The following is a 22,068-nucleotide window of genomic DNA, read 5'->3' on the forward strand; positions in this document are numbered from 1 at the left end:
CCTTCTCTCCCCTTCTCTCTCTCTCTCTCTCTCTCTCTCTCTCTCTCTCTCTCTCTCTCTCTCTCTCTCTCTCTCATGCCTTTCTTCCTCCTGTTTGTAATTAAAAACTCCATAAAAGGTTGACTGCTGACTTGAGTTTTCATTTAGGAATTACATAGCTGAATTCCTTGGCGACCTAAATTAATATATATCAGTCTTTTAAAGTGATTTCCTTGTCACAAGACTTGAACTCCAGCTCCAGACTGCCAGTTGGAAACTGCTCCTTCCAACAGCTTAGAATGTTGACCCAGCCAGCTCTCTTAAAGAAATCTAGGCTTGATGGCTGTCAATCAATCCACTTTGCACCTTTCTTGCTACACAATGAACAAGAATGTTGTCACAAAATATTTGTTTCTGCTGCTACCATAATTCAGTGATAATTCATTACAGTCAATTTGACATATTTTATCAAGGGATTTTGGAATAATTAATAACCATTTTAGAAACTAGTTTTCAAAATGGAGATCATTGTTTATAGGCTACCTATAGTCATGAGACTTTATTGTCAGACTTTGGTATAGTATTATAGTGTGCATACTGAAAGAATGAAAATATATTTCTATAAGATGTGATATTATTGGGAACATGATTATTCAAAAAAAATGTCAAAAATATGGAGACTATCCTTTCTGATTTCTATGACATCAATATATTAGTTTAGCTTCCAAAAACTAAAGGATTAGAGATAGATGATCTTCACCTTTTTTTTTCCCCCCACTTCTTTTGTGGCTGCTATTTCTCAAGTACATTTCACTGGCATGTTGCTGATGACAGTGTTCATAAATATTTCTGTCTCTACACATTGGCTTCCAAAAAGAAGACATTCATTTTCATCTTCTATTTAGTCCTTGTTCAATATTTGATATTTTTTTCTGCATTGAATCAATAAGATCCCCTTTAGTTCTGAAGTTTGCTGTTTCTTTGATATGGGATAAAGGATCATGCTTATCACCCACAAGACATAGGCATCTGATGTCAGTCTGAGTATCAGAAGATGTTCTATGCCTACTTTTTTTCTTCTTCTCTCATTGAAGTGGCTCATTAGGATTCTTCAGTTTTCTCTCTTGTTTGTTACCATATTGCTATAATATAGTGGGAGCTCTACGTTAGATAAACTTTTTAAATGCAAATTCTTCTTATGGTTAAGCTGTTTCTTCCATTTTATTCATCAGTCAGTAAGTAAAAAATTTCAGCTAGAGAATACTCTGTTGGGTAATAGAAAAAAAAATTAAAACTTTAGCTTTCTACCAACTATTTCTAGTGGCATCTTGAGATGTTAAAATTCCTTTTGGAAGGCAACTAAATGGTATAGTAGACAGAATACTGTATGTAGAGTCAGGAGATTGTTGTTGTTCAGTCATTTTTATTTGTGTTAACTCTTTTTTTACCCAATTTTAGGTTTTCTTGGAAAAGGTACTGTAGTGCTTTGCCATTTCCTTCTCCAGCTCATTTAAAAGTAGAGGAAATTGAAGCAAATAGAGTAAAATGACTTGCCCAGGGCCACAGAAAAAGTATTTGAGGCCAGATTTGAATTCAAGTCTTTCTGGCTCCAGTTCCAGTGCCTTATCAATTGTGCCATCTAACTGTCATCAGGAAGATCTGAGTTCAGATTCAGTCATATATACTTACTAACTATTTGACCTTGGGAAAATCACTTAACTGTTACCTGCCTCAGTTCCCTTATTTATAAAATGAAAATAATAGCATCTACCTCACAATATTTTATGAGAGAATCAAATGAATTCAGATTTGTAAAGTACTTTTTACATTGCCTGGAATACGGACTTAATAGATACATATTACTATCTTTAAGACCTATCAGTAAACATTACTATTATAGCAAACCAGTTTTAATTTTGAATTCAGCCATCCCACATTCTTAAGTAATAATTTGAATTTCCTCATCATCTTCCATAAACTTCATTGTACCTAACTATTGTGAATATATATTAATTCCTCCATTCTTGCCAAAAAGAAAAGAAAATATATATAAATGCATTAAAAGCACAGAATTGTAAAGACTGATATTTACATCTATATATCCTATGATTTTTGTCAATATTGAGATAAAATATTTAAATTTCTTACTATTATTAAAACATAGATCACGGATCCCTATTTACTGCCTTGTCTCAATGCATATAATAGAATATCAAAAAAAATTATATTGACAAAAAGATCTATGAATTTATTGTGAATTTCAAAACTACTCCACCCTATTCAGACCATTCTTTAGAAGATGGGATTTAGCTATTTCTTGATCAATAACAATAGAGATACTTGAAATAACAGAATCAGGTCTTGGAAACTACAATCTCTACCCTACTCAGGGTAACAAGATTAGGAAGGTCTGCAGCAAAAGTCAAGATTTCATTATTTGAGAATATGGCCTTCAATAGACATGTGCAAAAAGGACAGACCTCTGGGCGGTCCTAAGTCAAGCTAGAGCCACCATTGGCACATGTGAGACCCTGGAAGTAAGGTAGAGAATAGCCTCTGGAGTTCTCTTGACTTCCTGTGAGGAGGGCGAGAGGCAGTTGGAGGTTGGTACTTGGAGTTGGAGGAGCCCGTGGACTGTTTTTCCTCTAGATTGCTCACATGAGTGATAAGGACTGATCTCTTTCCTTGCCTTGGCTATCCAGGGCCTTAAAGCCCTCTTTGGCTTAGACTGAGCCGAGTGAGTATTTAAGCCCTCTTTCCTTCTCTCTCTCTCTCTCTCTCTCTCTCTCTCTCTCTCTCTCTCTCTCTCTCTCTCTCTCTCTCTCATATTGTCTTCCTTCTATTTGTAATTAAAACACCATAAAAAAAGTTGGCAGCTGACGTGAGTGTTTCCTTTAGGAATTACATAGCTGAATTCCTTGGCGACCTTAAATTAATATGTATCAGTCTTTTAAAGTGGTTTCAATATCACATCATGTCTACCATAGCAAGGTGCCAGACTAAGGATTATTTATATATGAACAATTCCTCAGATAAGCCATTAAACTTCAATAATTATAAATTGAATCATTAGAGGATCAAAAATTATTTTTTTTTCCTTTTACACAGCCACACTACAGCTTATATTTCAGGAGTGTTATGGAGTGGTAATACTACTATTCAATTTATAATTATTTCAGGCTTGAAGAAAAAGGTCATAAGCCAATTTGCAACATAAAATTGTGTGCAAATATTCCTAAATATATTAAGAAAAAAATAATGCCACTTCTAATTTTAATAACCTACTCAAGGGAATTAGTCAAATTATTGAACTAATGGTATTAGGAAAAATGAATACCTTGTCTTCATAGTCAAGTCCTTTTGAAGGATTAATGTAACACTGAATATATATTTCATTCCATCTCTTAAAATCTGTTCAGTGGGTTGATAAAGAAAATATTTTCTGTGCAAGTAGGAGAAAGTAGAGAATGAAATAGAAGTTACCTTATATTCAAGTTCAAGAAAGTTGCCTCATGAATACACTAGAAAATGAACTTAGGGCTCTTTTTATTAGTTAAAATACTACCTGGAGTGAGAGATCCTGAATTCATCTATTAGCTCTGCAATGTATTCCTTGTTTGAATTCTGATAAATCATTTAACTCCTGTGGATCTCAATTCCCTCATCTATAAAATGAAGAGTCAGACTAGACTGCTTTCACTTATAAATCTCTTGAATTTTTATGTATACTCATTTTTTGTGTGTATGTGTGTGTTTTCTAACATGCACATAATATAGACAATTACAAATAATATTTGTTTTGGTTTATAATACAAATATTAGGAATTGTGGAAAGGAAAACTGAAGCAAATTTTGGACTTTCTTCCGCTCAGGTGGAACAAACAGCAGTTTGAATGTTAGAGAGAAGATATTGACAAGAATGACAGTTGGTGTGGGGAGGGGAACTTGGAGTAACAGTTGGTTTCTGGACTCATTTCTGGCCCTCGGACTAGAAGGAGCTTCTCTCCCTGTCTCAAGATAGATGGGCATCTATTCCTAGATTTCCCCAACTGTGTGCTCTACCTGGATTCCTGTGATAATGTCATTGAACAAAAGGATTTAAGGGGAGCAGTTTGAACTCTAAGGCCTGTCTTTAGGGGCATCAGGCCAAAGAAATAGCCCCAATCAGTTCTTAAGGTCAGAACCTTTTCTTCCTCTTGCTGTCTACTGCTAAAGACTTTGAACTTAAGAAAACTAGCACATATTAGCATAGATAGGAATAAAAGAAACCCTCCACCAGCCTTCGAGGCTTGGCCTCAGCTCAAAAGCTGAGAGACTCAAACCCTATCCAGAGAAATCCTGATTCCCTCTTCCCTGATACCTCTCCAATCCAAACTTGTTATTAAAATTCATCTTTATTCAAGTAACCACAGTCAGATAAGAGGACTATCATTTCAGGGGACATAGAGGGAGTTGAACCCAAGGACAACCATTCAACCCTAAATGGTCCTTATCAGACCCCTGCCAGGGGACTTTGGTCTGGGGAAAGGCTTGTCCCTCAGGGGGGTCCCTGCTTACCTGCTCTGTGTATATTCAACATCAATCAATAGAGAAGATATCCCCTCAGGCTATCATAGGTGGCCCATCTCTTGGGAACCCCATTTTTCAAAGACAGCCTCTTGGCAGGGAGCATCTCTCTCCTTTTACCTCATTGGCAGTCATATTTCCTCTCTCCCTTCAACTTCTCCATTCCCTGTTACAAAACCTTCCTTATCCCCAGTACCTCTTCAATCCCTACAATCCCTTTAACTATTACAGAATGAATATTAGAAGATAGTTATTTTTTTTAATCCCAATAATTCTAGAATACTGAAAAAGTGGCTATAATTCTTAAGTTTTTCCATTTACAAAATACAGGTTAAAATGTCCCAGCCAACTATACTAAAAAGGAGAAAGGATAAAGAAATTAATATGTAGTAAACTCTTAATTAAACACTCAAGTGTTGAGGAGTCAGTAGTATAGTTAATGAATGGCAGTTGTTAATCTAGTCCTTTATTGTAGAGGATTGTATAAGGCATAATTTGGGTTTTTTTGTAGCAGAATTGTCTATATAAAATTATTGAATCACTGGATATGAATTTTCTATCCCTGACATTCTCCCTCAAACTATTCTGCTGCCATTATGAGCCTCTTGACAATTTCCCAACCTCTTCTCCTCCCATTTTGGGAGACCTATCACCAATTTGCATTGGTTATTATCACCTTGGAGATAAGACTTATCAAAACAGAACCTTAGAAATTCCTACTGAACACACACCCTGAAGGATTACTCACATAGGCAATGCATCTTGTTTCACAATAGCAAAGCCCAAGTAAAGTCAACTAAATAATCAGAGGGGTGAGATTTCTAGGTGACTTTTAAAAAATATTTCAGATTCCTCAATCTGGAGAGACAGAGAAAGGGGGCAAATTCTCTTCAAAATCAGAGAGGCCTTGACCAAGAGCATAGAATCAATTGTTCATAAAATCCTAGTATAAGAGAGCTGTGGAGTGAGTTGGGGATGAATAATCCAATGATTTTGAGGGAAGTAAATTTAGGGCAAATAAAACAAACTGTTACTTCACATAGCAGTTAAATTTAGGGAATTTATTATTTTAAGAGATGGCATAAATTGAAAATATGAATAGTTTCTAGTATCTTTTGAATAAATTCATGAATGATGCATCCATAATGGTTTATCAAGGGAAGCCAGGGATATTTTGTGAGTCTGTATTTAACACTGAAGCTCTGAAGAACAATGCTTTTATAAAAAATGCCTTAATTCCAGTGCCAGAGCCTGAGTACTGGATTAGATGGATCATAGGTTTGATTTAAAATGACAATTCTTCAAATATTAGGAATTTCAACAGTCAGCAAGACTGACAATATTGGGATAAATGTTCTTTTCCTCTCTAACCTCTCACTCTTTCTCATACCAGGTGGCATAGCAACACAAAGCTAATCAATGTTTATTGAGACTCCACTGTGCTTTGCACAGTGGGGGAGATGTGAAAGAAGACAAAGTTCTTGTCCTGCAGCAATAAATAATATAATTTTATTTATAGAATGTATTTGAACCCATGTGAAATAAAAATACAAAATAAAAGCACAAATAAAATACTATATTATATATATATATATACATATATATATTATGAAAATCCTAGAGAATATATTGCAAAGGATTTTCTGTACTTCTAAATCTTTCTGTGTGTGTGTGAATTTTTAATGAATTTATTTAGCCAAGGCAGTTTGATACAAAAATCTATATTTGGACTCAAAGAATTTAATTGGGAATCATATGACATTTCACTGATCAATTAACCTCTAAGGATCTCAGTTCCTTCATGTGTATTATGATAAGATTAGTCCAATGATATTTATGGTCTTTTCAAACTCTAATTCTATTATCATAAGGGCAGTTCTAACTTGAGCTATGATTTCATCTTCTTTTTTTCAAAAGTCTTACCTTCTGTCCTAGAATCCATAGTAAAGGATTTTTGTTTCAGAGGCAAAGGAGCAGTAAGGATAAGGCAATTGGGAGTAAATGATACCAGGGTCACATAATTGGGAAATGTCTGAGGCCTGATTTAAACAAAGAATCTTCCATCTCTATGCCTCATTCTCTATCTACTGAGATAGCTAGATGCCCAGATTTCTTCTTATAAATAATGTGTTAATATTTCACTTTTCTAAAACATTAATTGCATGCATGTTTATTATATAGAAAGAGGGGTGTTTGGTACCTATGAAAATTCATTTATTTTTTTTCTGAATTGAGGTAACATGCTTATCATAGTCATATTCTTTTTGATATTTTAAAAGTATACACTGAATCTTTTTATTTAAGTTCTTTACAATGGGCAGGTAGGAAAAATGGAGGAGGTATAGTTTCTGCCCTTTAAAACTTTACAAATGACTTAGAAGAACCAAAATATGAAAATATAAAATGATGGGAATAACTTCAATGAGATTGCAAATAATCCAAATTTAAACAATGCACATTATTGAATTACTAAAAATAAAAAATAAAAAAAAATAAAGGAATGTTTAGACTGAGTGTCCTAGATGCACGAACCTAATTACAGAGGCTGAAAAGTTGATCACTCTTTCTTTCTCATTCTATAATATTACAATTGTCTGCTAAAAAGAATGGCTATGTGGCATTACCATTCTGCCACTAAAAGTAAAAGCAGTCTCAAACATACCTTATATGTGGGGTTTAAAGAAGAATATAGGACAGCAATCCAGATTCCAAGATTTATTCAATTAAGTAAGAATTTTTAAAGAACCTACTTTGATGCTAGCCTTGTGCTATGCACAGTGGATATCAATGCAAAAAGAATATAGTTTTTGCTATTAGGGGGATTATATTCTTCTGGAAGAGATGCAATAATGACAGAAAAATAAATGCAAAATGCATACAAAGTAATATGAGGGGAGCACAAAATAAGTAGGAGGATCAAGCAAGACAGCACTGAGGAGGTAGAGTGCAGATGACCTTAGATTTTCATTGGTCTCATGTTTGTAGACTTGAAGTAAGTCCCACACTTGTGGGGCTCAGTGAATCTTTGGCATATATATGATTTGAGGCCCAATTGTTTCTCTCTCTTCATCACCTCCTTACTTCCCTGGCTTTCTTCACATCCAAGCTAAATTTTAACCTTTTTCAAAAAGTTTTTCTAAATGTTTAATACTAGTGCTATATTTAACTATTGATTGTTTTCAGTTTTATATGCACATAAATATATATTATATATAATTTAATTTCTCTATTAGATAATATATATATATAATTTATATAATATGATATATAATATTTGTATCAAGATCTGATGTTTTAATGTCCACATGTATATTATACATATATACTATAATGGTGGGTCGATTTGGGGATGGGTTTAGATATTTAATTATAGGCCAGTATCAGAAGGATAATTGTTTTGGGAAAGCCAACTGTGAGCTGACAAGCTAACAGGTCCAGTCTAGGCAGAGCCTGTCCTGAAGTAACAAACATAGACCACTACATAACAGGGACAGCTGTTGGATTTATTAAACTAGGGAAGGTAGAAAGGGGATTTGGGTAATTCTAAGGTAATGTCAACCACCTTAACACCCCAGATGTAAATGTCCTGTCACCAGGAGTCTTCACAGATTTAAACTACACTGATCCTTACCTATCTGGCTAAAGACTCCAGACCCTAATATAAATAACCCTACACTAACTCCTAAACCCCCTTTTCATGGTAATAGCGGTAGTGGGTTTTGGAACTTAGGCAGGACAGGGCTCAGAAGAGGTCCTGGATCCAGATGGACCCCAGACCTAATCTTACAGTGAAATGGCCTAGATTGGCTCAGAATCACATCCGGAAGCTCAGTAGATGACAAGAAGACAGCAGGTAACCAAGTAGAATGGGAAAGAAAAGGTAGAAACAGACACCAAGGAAAGCAGCCGGTCCCTCCTCATCAAACCAGAGAAAGACCCAGCTCTAACCTCATTTAAGTGTCTCATACTTTTTGCCCCACATTCTAGAATCTTTTCTCTGCATTTGCATCTCCTGCAGACCCACCTTATATGCTCAAATACTTTCTTCCTTACAATACATAGATCTTGTTTAAATATATATCTCATACGTATATTTATATTGTTTGTTTAGATAAATTCTTATTTAACTGTATATATGCATCTTGTTCATGTCTTATTTAAAAATAGATCTTGTTTAAAAATAGCTATTTGTATGCTTTCTTCTATATTGGACTATGAGTTCTTTGATAGCAAGAATTATCTTTTGCCTTTCTTTATAATCCCAGAGCCCAGCACAGTGTCTGGCACAAAACAGAAGTTTAATAAATATTTGTTGACTTGGCATATATCCTTTTGGGCATAGTTTATCAGTCAAGTCTTCTTTTCTCCATTCGGAAGGTATTGAGTGTCCTGGTGTTGTAAGTTATAATCATTGGAATTCACAGGCAGAAAATCTGAACTCATCAATAGTCTCTTAGATAGTTCAGCAAAGGTAAGCATTCAACAAACTTGGATGAAAGATGAATGTTACCTGGTTGACTGAATTACTGTATAGTGAGACTTTTCATAAAAGTTATAAAGGGAAAAACCTTTAATTTTTAACAGACATGGTAAGAGGTTATGCTTAAAAGAAAACTATCTTTTAACAAAGCAGAAAAGTTCATTAAAAGTAACCCTCCCAAATTGAGGGTTGCACATTTGTTTTTGTTATACGAAGAGTATTATTACTATAACTATAATTTAGTCTTACTTCTACAAAAATAATTTCCTACATCAGTAGCACCTTGAATGGTTAGGTGGGCTTTAGTAATCATTTAAGTTATGGAGCAAGAAAAGGGCCATCCATACCAGTAGCCTGTGGTTAATAGAGGTTTGTTTCCTAGTGGAAGTGAGTTATGACTCAGAATTAAAAAAAAATGACAGAATAGGCAATCTCCCAAGAAAAATAACAATGTCAGTCAAAATATTAAAGTCTGATAATCCTCTGTATAATTACTGAAACATTTTTATGCTGTATTTGTCAAATTCAACTTCTATTTTTTCCCTACATTTCCATATTCAATATTCTTTTTTCATTCTTTCTGTATTGCTGATATCTTTTTTCAAGATTTTATAGTTGAAACTTCCTTGATGAAAGAATTTCCTGAAAAGTATTTTCTGTTTACACAAGACCTTTGTGATTACTGGAATTTTTTGCCTATGCTAAAAGACAATAATTGTCTTTTGGCATCATTGCACAAGCATAAATAAGCCATTTTCTTTTTCCTTTTCTTTTTATTTCTTTTTTTTTTAAAGAACCTAAAAATATTTAGCATCTATTTCTGACAGATTTTTTAAAATCTGAATAAACTATCATTTTTTCATTTTTCAAAAAGAAGTATTGGTCATTCAAGTCATATTTCATTACAAATTTTTAGATAATTACACAAACTTCATGCAAAGATACATTCTGTTTAACTAAGCATATGGGCAATGAGATCCTATTATACTCTCTAATGTTTTTCTATCCAAATAACATCTCAACAGGAAAAGGATAGCAAGCAAAATAGAGAAGATTTGAAAAAAGAATGTGTGGTTCCTGCCCTCAAAGAGCTTATAATATAATTAGAGGTACAAAAGGTGCACACAGAATAGACCATGAAAAAAACCATGTAATCTACTGGATAGATTGTCCTCCTATTTATTAGAGAACCACACCCTGTTCCAGCTCCCTTTGCTTTCACCCTATACAAATACATTTATAATCATATCCCATCTGCTGTTAATTAAACTGGCATCAAATTGATTTCTTCACTGGCATTCTTTTTCAATTAGACAAATATTAATTCAGCTTCTACTAAGCATTAGGAATTATATACTTTCCTTGTGTAGTTCAAAGGAACTCTAGGGGTTAAGAATTGTTACAATAAAATATTTACATTATAGACTGCAGAATGTTGATATTATTCACTGGGAATTCGTGAAACATATGATGCTAGTAATTTCCCAGCTTTCATTTTTCTCTGCCCACATGCCCATGGTCTGTGGATTATAGCTATTTGCCTCATTGTGGCTCTATAACACATTTGTTCTATCTTCAAATGGCCCCATACTCATATGTGCTGCTTTTTCACTTTTGTTTCCTGTCATTCTGTTGTCATCCTGTACATAGTCAACCAATCTGTACTGTTTTCTCATATCTCTCACCCAATTCTATTTCACTTCATTGCCAGTGTGGAAAGGAAACTAGACTAACAGTTTGTGGGGGGGAAGGGCCAACTGGGAGTGGCAGTTGGGTCTTGTGACTAGCACTTCCTTCCTGCCGGGAAAAACCACATTATTTGCAAGTAGTCTCAGGTGCTGCCAAACAAAGTCAGTTATGAAGCCAGGTGCATGGGGTAACATCAAAAAGGAAAAATGGAAAAGGAAAAGGGGAAAAGGAAAAGGAAGGAGACTGCATGCAAATAGAACTTGGTGTTCCAAAAGCACAAAATAAAACTAAAGAACAATAGAAGAAGAAATCCAATTAGATAATGATGTAACAGAGATTAAAGAGAAAATTTTTGGAACAGTGGAACAAGCTACAAAGAAAGAGGAATAAACAGAACTGGCAACAGTCTGTAATACACAAACTGTAAATGAATTAATTGAAGCACATGAACTAACAATAGAAGGGTCCAATGGGGAGGAAAATGCAATAATAGAGAATGTTCAAATTAGCAGACCTCCTGGAGACAATGGCATGGAAAGCAGGGATGCTATTACAAAAGAAAATAGCAATGATATAATAGAAAAGCCAACCTTAAATCCTTATACAGAAGAATTCCAACCAATAGTAACTGCACAAGAAAAAGCAAACACAAACATTATTATACCATCCTTAAGTCTCCATGATAATGCAATTCCCTTGCAAAGTGATGATGAATTGCAAAATGAATGGTCAAAGCAACAAGAAAAGTCTGTAGATGAAGAACAAAACTGGGATTTGAACAAAATAGAAATAGAGACACCTATGGTCCAAGTGTGCCAACAAAAAAGTGCTTGCAAAAGACTTGGTGAATATAGAAATCACCAAGCAAGAGTCAATGCAAGACACAAATCACACAGAATCACTATATTCAATAATGTTTGATTCAGAAAATGAAGAAAACCAAGAACCTTATGAATATATCAAACCTTACAATCAAGATCACAAAGCTTTACAAGAGGAGGAGATGCATGATTTCATTAACAACTCAAATCAAGAACAAACAATCCAGTCAGAACAGTTAGTTAAGGAAATAAACTACACAATCATATTAGAAGAAATGCTGGCAGCATTGGGAGTCAAAAATTAAGAAGAACTTTGTGAAAAGTATGTGGAAGTGATTAAAGTGGATAGAGACACTAAATTTGCAGTACAAGAAAATCATATACCTGATCCAAAACAAAAGGAAGAAGAAGAAAACAATGTAATGCTCCTATCACATGTTCCTTTCTCTGATGTAGAACATCTCACAAACTAGACTGTCAATTAACAAAATATATACAAGCTTTGCAGACAAGAATAGCAGAATTGCATGAAATGGGCTTGATACAACAAACAGTACCCCTGGATTACAATTTGCACAATATCAAACCAGGAGACATAGTATACTTAAAAATTTCAATAGAAAATTGCTACAAACATAAAATGGACTGGACTACATGAAGTATTGTTTACTACCTCAACAGCTATAAAAGTTGCAGGGAAAGACTCATGGTTTCACTGTACCCATGTGAAACCAGAAAAAGTTCAACACCATTGTAACAGACATCAAAGATAATTAGACAACAGATAGTGCTGAGAAATGAAAACAAAAACTGATTAACATAAAAGCACATCATAAAGAAATAATAGTGACACATAATGTTTGAGACAACTTTCCAGCCCAGAGGAAAAGCAACCCAGAGGAAAAGCAACCCAGAAGAAAAGCAACCCAGAGGAAAAGCATCCCAGAAGAAAAGCAACCCAGAGGAAAAGATTTTAAACCAGCCCAGAGGAAAAGCATCAAGAAAAGATGCTAGAGACAAGAAACAAAGAGGAAAAGCTGAAATGGACAGCTAAGACTTTGAACTGGTAAATTTGTTTATATTAGAGGACAGATGGAAAACGAGACTTATATGTAAGACTGAGTGTGTTGAAATAATAAAACAAAAGTAATTTCACATTTAGGGAAATAGCATGCATCACTACATAACATGGAAGATGGAAGAGATCCATCAGTCAACATGAGAAGTGGAAATCTGAAGAAACTTGATAAGTATTAATTCAACACAACACTATTAGACATAAAACACAAAATCACAAACTGACATTGAGAGACCTTGTTTATATAAATAAGGGTCTGAAATTGTATTTATGCAAAATGTAAATATGTATATAGTTAGTTCCATTAGGTCTTAGGCAAATAGAAAGATCAATAGATATTTCTATTTGACTGACATCATGATATGGAACAATGTATATTGTTTTATTATATGTAAATAATTTCTATACATAATGTATTAGTTTTAGTTAACGTAGAGTAAGTAGTATTAGCACTAATATTCAAATTTTTTGTAATAGTTTTGTTCAACATGTATTGTACTGAATTTAATGTAAAACCCCAAAATTACCCTTACCCTTACTTTCCCACAAAGAATCCTTAGAGTAGATTTAGTACATTGGTAACTATAATATAAATATGTGACCTTGGGAAGGTCACAACAAAAAAAGGGGATGATTGTGGAAAGGAAACTAGACTAACAGTTTGTGTGGGGGTAGGGCCAACTGGGAGTGGCAGTTGGGTCTTGTGACTAGCACTTCCTTCCTGCCGGGGGAAGACGGGGGACTTGAGTCCTGGTGTTGGAGGAAAGAGGAGCTTGGTCAGCCCAGTCTGGAGTGGCATGCTCTTCTTGGTTCAGCCCAAAGACACAGGCTTCTAAAGGTTAGAATTGTTCTTGTTTGCTTTCTGTCTACTGCTAAGATTCTGAATTAGAACAACGAGAGTAGACGGGAGTGGGACAAACTCTCCGCCAGCCTCTGGAGCCTGGCCTCAGGTCTGAATCTGAGAAAAAACTCCAATCCCAACTAGTTATTAAACTTTATATTATTTGAATTCGCAGTCAGATAAGTGGACTATCTTTTCTGGTCATAGAGGGAGCTAAACTTCAGTTTCAGTCATTTAAAGACAAACAAACCTCATTGGAACCCTGCTTTTCCTCTCAGCAGGGGCCATCTCCCTCCCTTGCCTCCTAAGCAGTGTTCCCTCTCTCCCTTAACTCCTCCATCCCCTGCTACAAACCTCCCATCATCCCCCTGTTTTCCTATCCAATTTCCTTTCCCAATAAATATTACACCAGCATACCCAAGTCCTACACATCCCACATTCAATAACCTGTAAGTGGGAAAAGGAATTATTTTTAAAAGAGTTGGATTGGATTATTTAAGAGTGTGGTGGCCAGGAATTTATATTTATTCCCAAGAGATTTATTTACAATTCATTTATAAAATGTAGAAAGATTGAATTAAGAAAATCAGAGAGAGGATAGGGAAAGATATCTAGCTTAAGCAATAAGTAATTTACTCAGGCCCCTGGCTCAACCCCGGGCAGAGAGAGTTAGTCCTTAGGCCTTGGCAAAGACAATGACTTAGGGAAGTCTCTCTTGAGAGGAAAGTCTCTCCTGAGGTTAGTTTTTTTTTTTTTTTTTTTTCAGAAAATCCAGCAGTTAAGAGTCAGCTTTTCACTCACCAAGAGTCAGTTCAAAGGAAGAGATTTTAGAACAACCTCACTAGGAAGAGGGTCTTGGGTCCAGCCTCCACTCCAAAGAATGAAGAACTGTCTCGCACAGGAAGTGACAGCTCCTTTTAAAGACACTTCTTTTGTGTCACTTCCTGTGTCTTCCCTTAATTTTACATCTTCTAATCACAGTTGAAGCTTTGCTTTAAGACTACCCAGGGGTAGTTAGTTTAATTCTTATTTGTCACCCACTATTGCACACATGGGTCATAGAACTCCCACTTAATGATTAAGCAGAATGTTTACACTTTTGGTGATTAGATCTAATAATGGTCAGGGATTACAATTTTAATCCTCACAATCAGGGGAGAGTTAATTTTAATCTTCACAAACCAAATGCTCATCTTTAGATCACCATTAGATAATCATGTAGGATTTTGGGTGCCATATTTTAAAAAAAATATAATTTAGATATGTTATAATAGATTCTATATTAATATAATAATGATTTTTAAAATAATTGTAAATAATAAAATTCTCCTTTCATGATGCATTTTATTAAGATTATTTTCACTATTCTTCAGCTCTTCCATCGTCTTTAAATGCCTCCCTCTTTTTCACCTTACCATTCTTCTATTGAAATCATCTCAAAATAGTAGAATCATACCCATGACTCACTCTTTTAGCCATAGTAATAATAAAATTCAGATTTTCATGTATTATCTTCCCATAAAAGAATAAAAACAGTTTAAATTTGTTTAGTCTTTATGATTTCTTACTTAAGTTTATATTTTTATACTTCTTTTTTATCTTATGCTTTAATGTTATATTTCCTATTCAGCTCTGATCTTTTCATCTCAAATACTTAAAAGTTATTTTTTGTTTTTATTAAATATTAATCCCCCAACCTTATTAGATTATGCTCATTTAAAAAAGTTTTTTTCCTTGTCATAATCCTAGATCCTTTGCATTCTAGAAGAGAATATTCAAAAAACTCTACTTCTTTATAGTGGTATCTATTGAATTGTATTGGTTTTGACTATTCATCAGTGGTAAATAAATATTTTCATTCTAGTTTCTTTTTTTTGCAATATTTTCTCATTTACATGGAATTTATGGATTTTGGCTGTAATATTTCTAGGAGTTTTCATTTTTAAATTTCTTTGAAAAATTAACTGGTAGATTCTTTCAGTTTTTCTTATTGTTGTTTGGTTGTTTTTGTTTTGTTTTGTTTTTTAAATTTACGCTCTTATTCTAAGACATGTGGGAAGTTTCCCACTATAATTCTTTGATATGTAATGTCTAGGCTTGTTTTTTGTTCTTGGATTTTAGGTTATGAAATGATTCTTAAATTATCTTTTATATTTTTTGTCAATTGTGTTTTCCTTGAGATAGTACACATTTTGTGCTTTTAAAAAATTCTTTGTCTTTGATTTATTGTTTCTTGATCCCACATAGAATGAGTAAATTTCATTAAGGAAATTCTCATTTTTAAGGAGTTATTTCAGCATTCTTTCTACCTCTATTACATGGCTATTCTCTTTTCATAATGTTCTTGCATAAACTCTCATTTATTCCCCCAATTTATGTGCTACATATCTTATTTGATTTTTTAAATCATTTTGATCTCTATCTTTAATTCTTGTAGAAATTTTTGATGATATTGTATCCAATCTATATTTTTCTTTGAGACTTTGATTACAGATATTCTCTGATCATTTTCTTCTTTTGGGATTGTGTCTTGATCTTCCCTATAACCATGGTAGCTTATTTATTTATTTTTATTTTTTTACATGTCAAAAGAATTTTTAATAGTCATTTGACATACTGCAATTCATTTTTTTTCCTTCCTTCTCACCCCTTCCCAAGGCAGAAAAAAATATAGGTTATACAAATGTTATAAAATATATATGTATATATAAGTACTATTATATATATACCCATATCCTTCATGTTGTGAAGACGTATAATTTACATTAGAGAAAAATTCTTGGAGGAAATAAAAAGTAGAATGATATGTTTCAATTTGCATTCAGACTCCATCAGTCCCTTCTAAGCTGGTGAATAGGCTTTTATGTCATGAGTCCCATGAGGGAGTCCTGGGTCCTTGTATTATAGTAAATATTTTTCATGATCAGGTTCTTTTTGTTTGTTTACTCATACTTCCAGCTTATTTCTTGACTTTGGAATTAATGTTAGTCCTGGCCTCTTCTCACTGTGTGTGTTAAGAGAATGTCTGGCCTGAGCTTTTGTCTTTTATTTTCTTCTGAGGCTTTCAATGCTCAGCCTATGGGCTTGTAGATTTTGGTGCTCCCAAAGTGATGTGATTCAGGGAGAGATCTGTTCACTCCCCTGTTTGTCTGAAAATTCCTAACCTGTTTTGTTGTTTTACATGAGGTTGAGTATCCACAAAATGCTACTGATTGTCTCAGATACCTTTCTGGGAGATTCTGTAGGTTCAGAGCAACTGAACTACTCTCTCCAACTTGTTTTTTGTCTTCTGCTCTGGTTTATTCCTGTGGAGTTACTTGTGAGTCTAAAGGTTAGCCAAGTTCCTACTCTTTTCTTGGGCTCAGAAGCACATAGCTTTTTTTTCTGGAATGTGTTCCTTTATGCTTACATAGAAAGGGCTGCTGATCCTTCAGTATTTTGATCACTCTTCTACTCCTTGGAACTGTAATCCAGAACTGGGAAAAGGAAGAGAAAGCTACAGATGTCGCTCACCTATTCCTGTACTCCTGAGCAGGCCCTAACCCATTATCTCTGCATCTCTTTTTCTGTCTTCTTAAGCTGTCCTAAGGTGGGGGTGGAGATGTGGGGGAAAGGAAACAAAACTGGAAAAAATAACTGTGACTTTTTCTTAGATTTCACATCAGAACTTTGTGTAGTACTCTGTCAAATATTGTATTGGAAGATGTGGAGAGAAGCAGTGCTAGGTCTCACTCCACCAAATTTACTCCACTCTTTCTCCTTGTGTTTTATCTATTGCATAACTGTCTCCCTTCATACACACTGAGCCCAGGAAAGCTCCCGCTTGGCACAAAATGAGATTGTGACTGTGTTGGAATATAGAACTAAATTTCAATCTCTTAGCATAAAAATCTACTCAAAGGAAAACACTATGTTATTCTACCTAGTGGTCTTCTTGAATGTGGAGCCAGTTCAGAATACCCAGCTTTTATTTCTTCCTCTTCATAGCATGCTTCCAGGTAGTTTGTAGACTGTTTTCTTCTACCAATTCTTATGCAACCTAGAGCTAGTCACTTTAATAAGTGCTTTTTAATTGGTAGATTGGACATTTAGAATGTTATGGCTTCTGGTTGTTATTGTTAATAATAATAAGTAATGATAATTATAATAAATTGGCAAGTATTAAGTGCTGAGTATTCATTAAGCACTATGCTAAGCAATGGGGTTATGAAAAGGGGCAAATATACCAATATAATTATAGCCCTCGACTAATAACTGACATTATTATACCCCTTTGAGTTAATAGAGAGCTTAATACACATAATTCATGGCTGTCATATAGAGAGAGAGAAAAAAAAAGAGTAACTCGTTTTGAATTACTTCACTGCCAGAAATATTCCAATATTAATTTAAGAGGCAACATGATATAGTATATCATAAGTTGACCTTGCAGTCCAGAAAACTTGGATTTAAATTCCACCTCTTCTAGATAGTGTCTGTTAGACTTTAGGCAATTAACTTAACTTTGCAGTATTCGAGACAACCTTTAAGAGTACTAGTTGAAGAGAAAATGCCAAAGAAAAGAGTATCCTTAACTGGTAGTTCAATGAAACAGTGAAATGAATCTGAGGTCCATTCCCTAATATTACTTTACTTTAGTTTAAAAGCAGAAAATATTGTAGCTATTAGCCATTTTAGATAAGAAGCAAGATCATTGTATACTTGAGTATCTTATGTTCAGACTGAGAGAGGGGAGATTATCAGTTTCCAATGGAAAAGATAGAGAGATAATACAGAAAACTTCATATGGAAGGAGAACATATGTAACAGTTCTTTATTTTATTGTCCTTGTTGGGTCTGAAATGTTTGGAAATATTGTTCTAAATTTATTTCTTTATGACAACTACCCATCTATGTGCAAAGGAAATATCATTTTTAGCATATGGCTCTTTGTGTCATGTTAATTGAGAATGAATAGGCAAAAAAGAATTAGAAATACTTTACCCTGCTTACATCATAAAGACTCTAATGAAGAGAAACTCATATGACATTGGTTACCATTATTAATTTTCCTGTCAGATAGTCTACATGGGCTGGACTGAAGAACGAGAACAAGATTCCCTTCAAGATCGGAAGTACACACCAAAGTTTTTAGCACTGAGAGGTTCTTCTCTTTATAAGTTTCTGGCACCTCCAGTAAGTACATTTTGTCACATTTTTAATTTTGCTAGATTCTTTTTGCCTAATATACATACATAAATGAATTCTATACTCATTTTTTTCAATTACTGAATATAGTGAGAACCATTGTTATTGTTCAGTTATTTCAGTTGTGTCCAATTCTTCGTGACCCCATTTAGGTTTGAGGGTACTGGGGTAGTTTGCCATTTCCTTCTCCACTTTATTTATAAACAAGGAAGTTAAGACAAATAGAACTTAAGTGACTTGTCTAGGGGTAAGTGTCTGAGTCTGGTTGAACTCAAGATGAGTCTTCCTTAATCCAGGCCTGCTACTCAGTATACTGTCCTGCCTACTTGTCTTAGAGATATTGTAGCATAGCCTAAGAAAGACTAGCCTCAAAAGTAGGGTAGATTACAACTACCAAACACTTTATACACAGTTAAAACAATATAAATAATTGGAAAAAACCTTAATTGCTCATGGATACAATGAGCTAATATAATAAAAATGACAATCTTACCTAAATTAATTTACTTATTTAATGCCATACTTATCAATTTACCAAAAAACTTTTTTATAGAAATAGAAAAAATACAACAAAGTTCATCTGAAAGAACAAAAAATCAAGAATATCAAGGAAAATAATGGGAAAAAATGTGAAGGATGGGGCCTACTAGTACCAGATCTAAAACTGTACTATAAGGCAGTGGTCATCAAAACAATATAGTACTGATTAAGAGACAGAAGGGAAGATCAATGGAATAGGCTTGGGGTAAATGACCTCAGCAAGACAGTCTATGATAAAACCAAAAAGCCTAGTTTGGGGGACAAAAATCCATGATTTGATAAAAAGTGCTGGGAAAATTGGAAAACAGTATGGGAGAGATTAGGTTTAGATCAATATCTCATGCTCTATACCAAGATAAATTCAAAATGGGTAAATGAGTTAAATATAAAGAATGAAACCATAAATATATTAGGTGAACATAGAATAGTTTACCTGTCAGATCTGTGAAAAGGAAGGCATTTAAGACCAAGCAAGAGACAGAGAACATTAAATAAAAAAAAAATGACTGTTTTTGATTGCATCAAATTAAAAAGTTCTTGTAGAAACAAAACTAATGAAACCAAAATTAGAAGAATGGTGACAGACTGGAGAAAATATTATAACAAAACTCTCTGACAAAGATTGAATTCCCAGATATATAAGGAATTAAGTCAAATTTATAAAAAATCAAGCCATTCCCCAATCAACAAATGGTCAAGGTACATGAATAGGCGGTTTACAAGTGATAAAATCAAAATAATCAATAATCACATGAAAAACTGTTCTAAATTCTCCTGAGAAGAGAAATGCAGATTAAAACAATTTTGAGGTAACACCTTACACCTAGCAGACTGGCCAGTATGGCAAAGGAAAGTGATAAATGTTGGAGGGGATGTGGCAAAATTAGGACACTGATACACTACTGGTGTAGTTGTGAATTAATCCAACCATTATGAAGGGCAATGTGAAATTATGCAAAAAAAGACTTTAAAAGAATGCCTACCACTGCTGAGTTTGTACCCCAAGGAGATAATATGAAAAAATACTTGTACAAAAATATTTATAGCCATGCTCTCTGTGGTGGCAAAAAATTGGAAAATTGGGAGTGTGTCCATTGATTGGGGAATGACTGAATAAATTGTGGAATCTGATGGGGATAGAATACTATTCTGCTGAAAGGAATGATGAACTGGAGGATTTCTGTGTGAACTAGAAAGACCTCCAGGAATTGATTTAAAGTGAAAGGAGCAGAACTAGGGGAACACTGTACACACAGACTAATACATTGTGGAACAATCAAATGCAACAGACTTTTCTACTAATAGCAATGCAATAATACAGGGCAATACTGAGGAACTTATGAGAAAGAACACTATCCACTTTTAGAGAAAGAACTGTGGGAGTAGAAACACAGAAGAAAAGCATATGATTGCTCACTTGGTTGAATGGGGTTTTGATTGGGGTTTTGACTTTAAATGATCATTCTATTACAAATATTAATTGTATATAAATAGTTTTGAGAAATGATACATGTATAACTGAGTGGAAATGCTTGTCAGCTCAGGGAGGGGGGAGGGAATAGTGTTGGGAAATAATCATAAATCTTGTAACCATGGAAAAATATTATAAATAAATAAATTTAATAATTTTAAAAAGTAGAGTGGACCTAGATTCCTATTCTGTCTCTCAGATATGCTAGATGTGTTGACCATTGCTGAATCACTTAATCTCTCAGTGCTTAAGGTAATTCTAAGACTATAATTTGGAGACAACTTGCTAGGATCCAGAGGTGGAATCTCAGGAACACTTAAATTTTTCTCAAAATAAGGAAATCATAGATCCAAACCAAAAAGAAAAAGGAGAAAGAAATAAATATGTGAAGAATAATTGAAGGGATTGGTCATGTTTCGCTTAGAGACCAGAAGACTCAGATTAACTTTCTTTGGAAGGCACATCACATAGAAGAGAGCTTAAACTTCTGCTATTTGGCTCTAGAGGCCAGAACAATGAACAATGAAGTGGATAGAAATTGCAAAGAGACAAATATAAGTTTGATGTCAGAGAAAAAAAATTCCAAAAAACTAAAAGAACTGTCCAAAAGAATAACTAGCTACCTAGAGAAGTGGTAGCTTCCTTTTCTTGGTGGTCTTCAGAGTGTGGTAAACCCAGGATGTGTTAAAATGAGTCTTCTTTTCTTGTATGATTCAGATTAGTATTCCAATTCTCAAATTCTATGACTCTGTGAAGGAAGAAAAGAAGACAAGAAAGAGAGGGGAAAAGTAAAAAAGAGGAAAAAATGAAAAAAAGAGCAGGAGGGAGAGAAAGAGAGAGAGAGAGAGAGAGAGAGAGACAGACAGACAGAGAGAGGGAGAGACAGAGACAGAGACAGAGACAGAGACAGAGACAGAGACAGAGACAGAGACAGAGACAGAGACAGAGACAGAGATGAGTACAGGAATAGGAAAAGAAAAATACCGGTAAATATAGGAAGTATATTTAAGGGAAATTAATCCAGAGTCCAAAATCTCTCCTAAAGAGCTTTCACCTGAGAGTTGAACAGACCTAAATTTTTTAATTAATTTTGGCAAACCAAAAATTTGAAACTGTACTATTTTTTCACATTGTAAACCTTGGAAACAATGATAATGATTAACCTGTCACCTCAGGATTTGGTTACAGTACCTGATAGACCCTGAAAATGACATAATGAGAAGTTACCAGAGCAACATCATCTGTTAATGTGTGTAAGCATTAGATGGAAGAGTGCATGGAGAGAGGATCAAAGTAAGGTGTGTACTGATTTTATTAGCTCAATTTCGGATTAATCAGTACATTTACAAATAATTTATGCCAGAGGGGAATTTTAAGGGGATTTATTAAATTTGATTGAGAGCACAAAGTAGAGGG

General features: G+C 34.3%; 1 protein-coding gene across 5 annotated transcripts in view; it reads left to right on the forward strand.

The window, feature by feature from the left end:
- The window catches only part of SNTG1 (syntrophin gamma 1), a 1,241,132-nt gene that overhangs the window by 1,084,085 nt on the left and 134,979 nt on the right, over positions 1 to 22,068 (forward strand). For all 5 annotated transcript variants that reach the window (XM_056823896.1, XM_056823897.1, XM_056823895.1 and 2 more), the window contains one exon: positions 18,513 to 18,629. In XM_056823896.1, coding sequence (XP_056679874.1) covers positions 18,513 to 18,629 — 117 coding nt within the window. The remainder of the gene's footprint in view (positions 1 to 18,512; positions 18,630 to 22,068) is intronic.

This window comes from Monodelphis domestica, chromosome 3 (assembly GCF_027887165.1).
Source record: "Monodelphis domestica isolate mMonDom1 chromosome 3, mMonDom1.pri, whole genome shotgun sequence".
In the NCBI taxonomy this organism is placed as follows: domain Eukaryota; kingdom Metazoa; phylum Chordata; class Mammalia; order Didelphimorphia; family Didelphidae; genus Monodelphis; species Monodelphis domestica.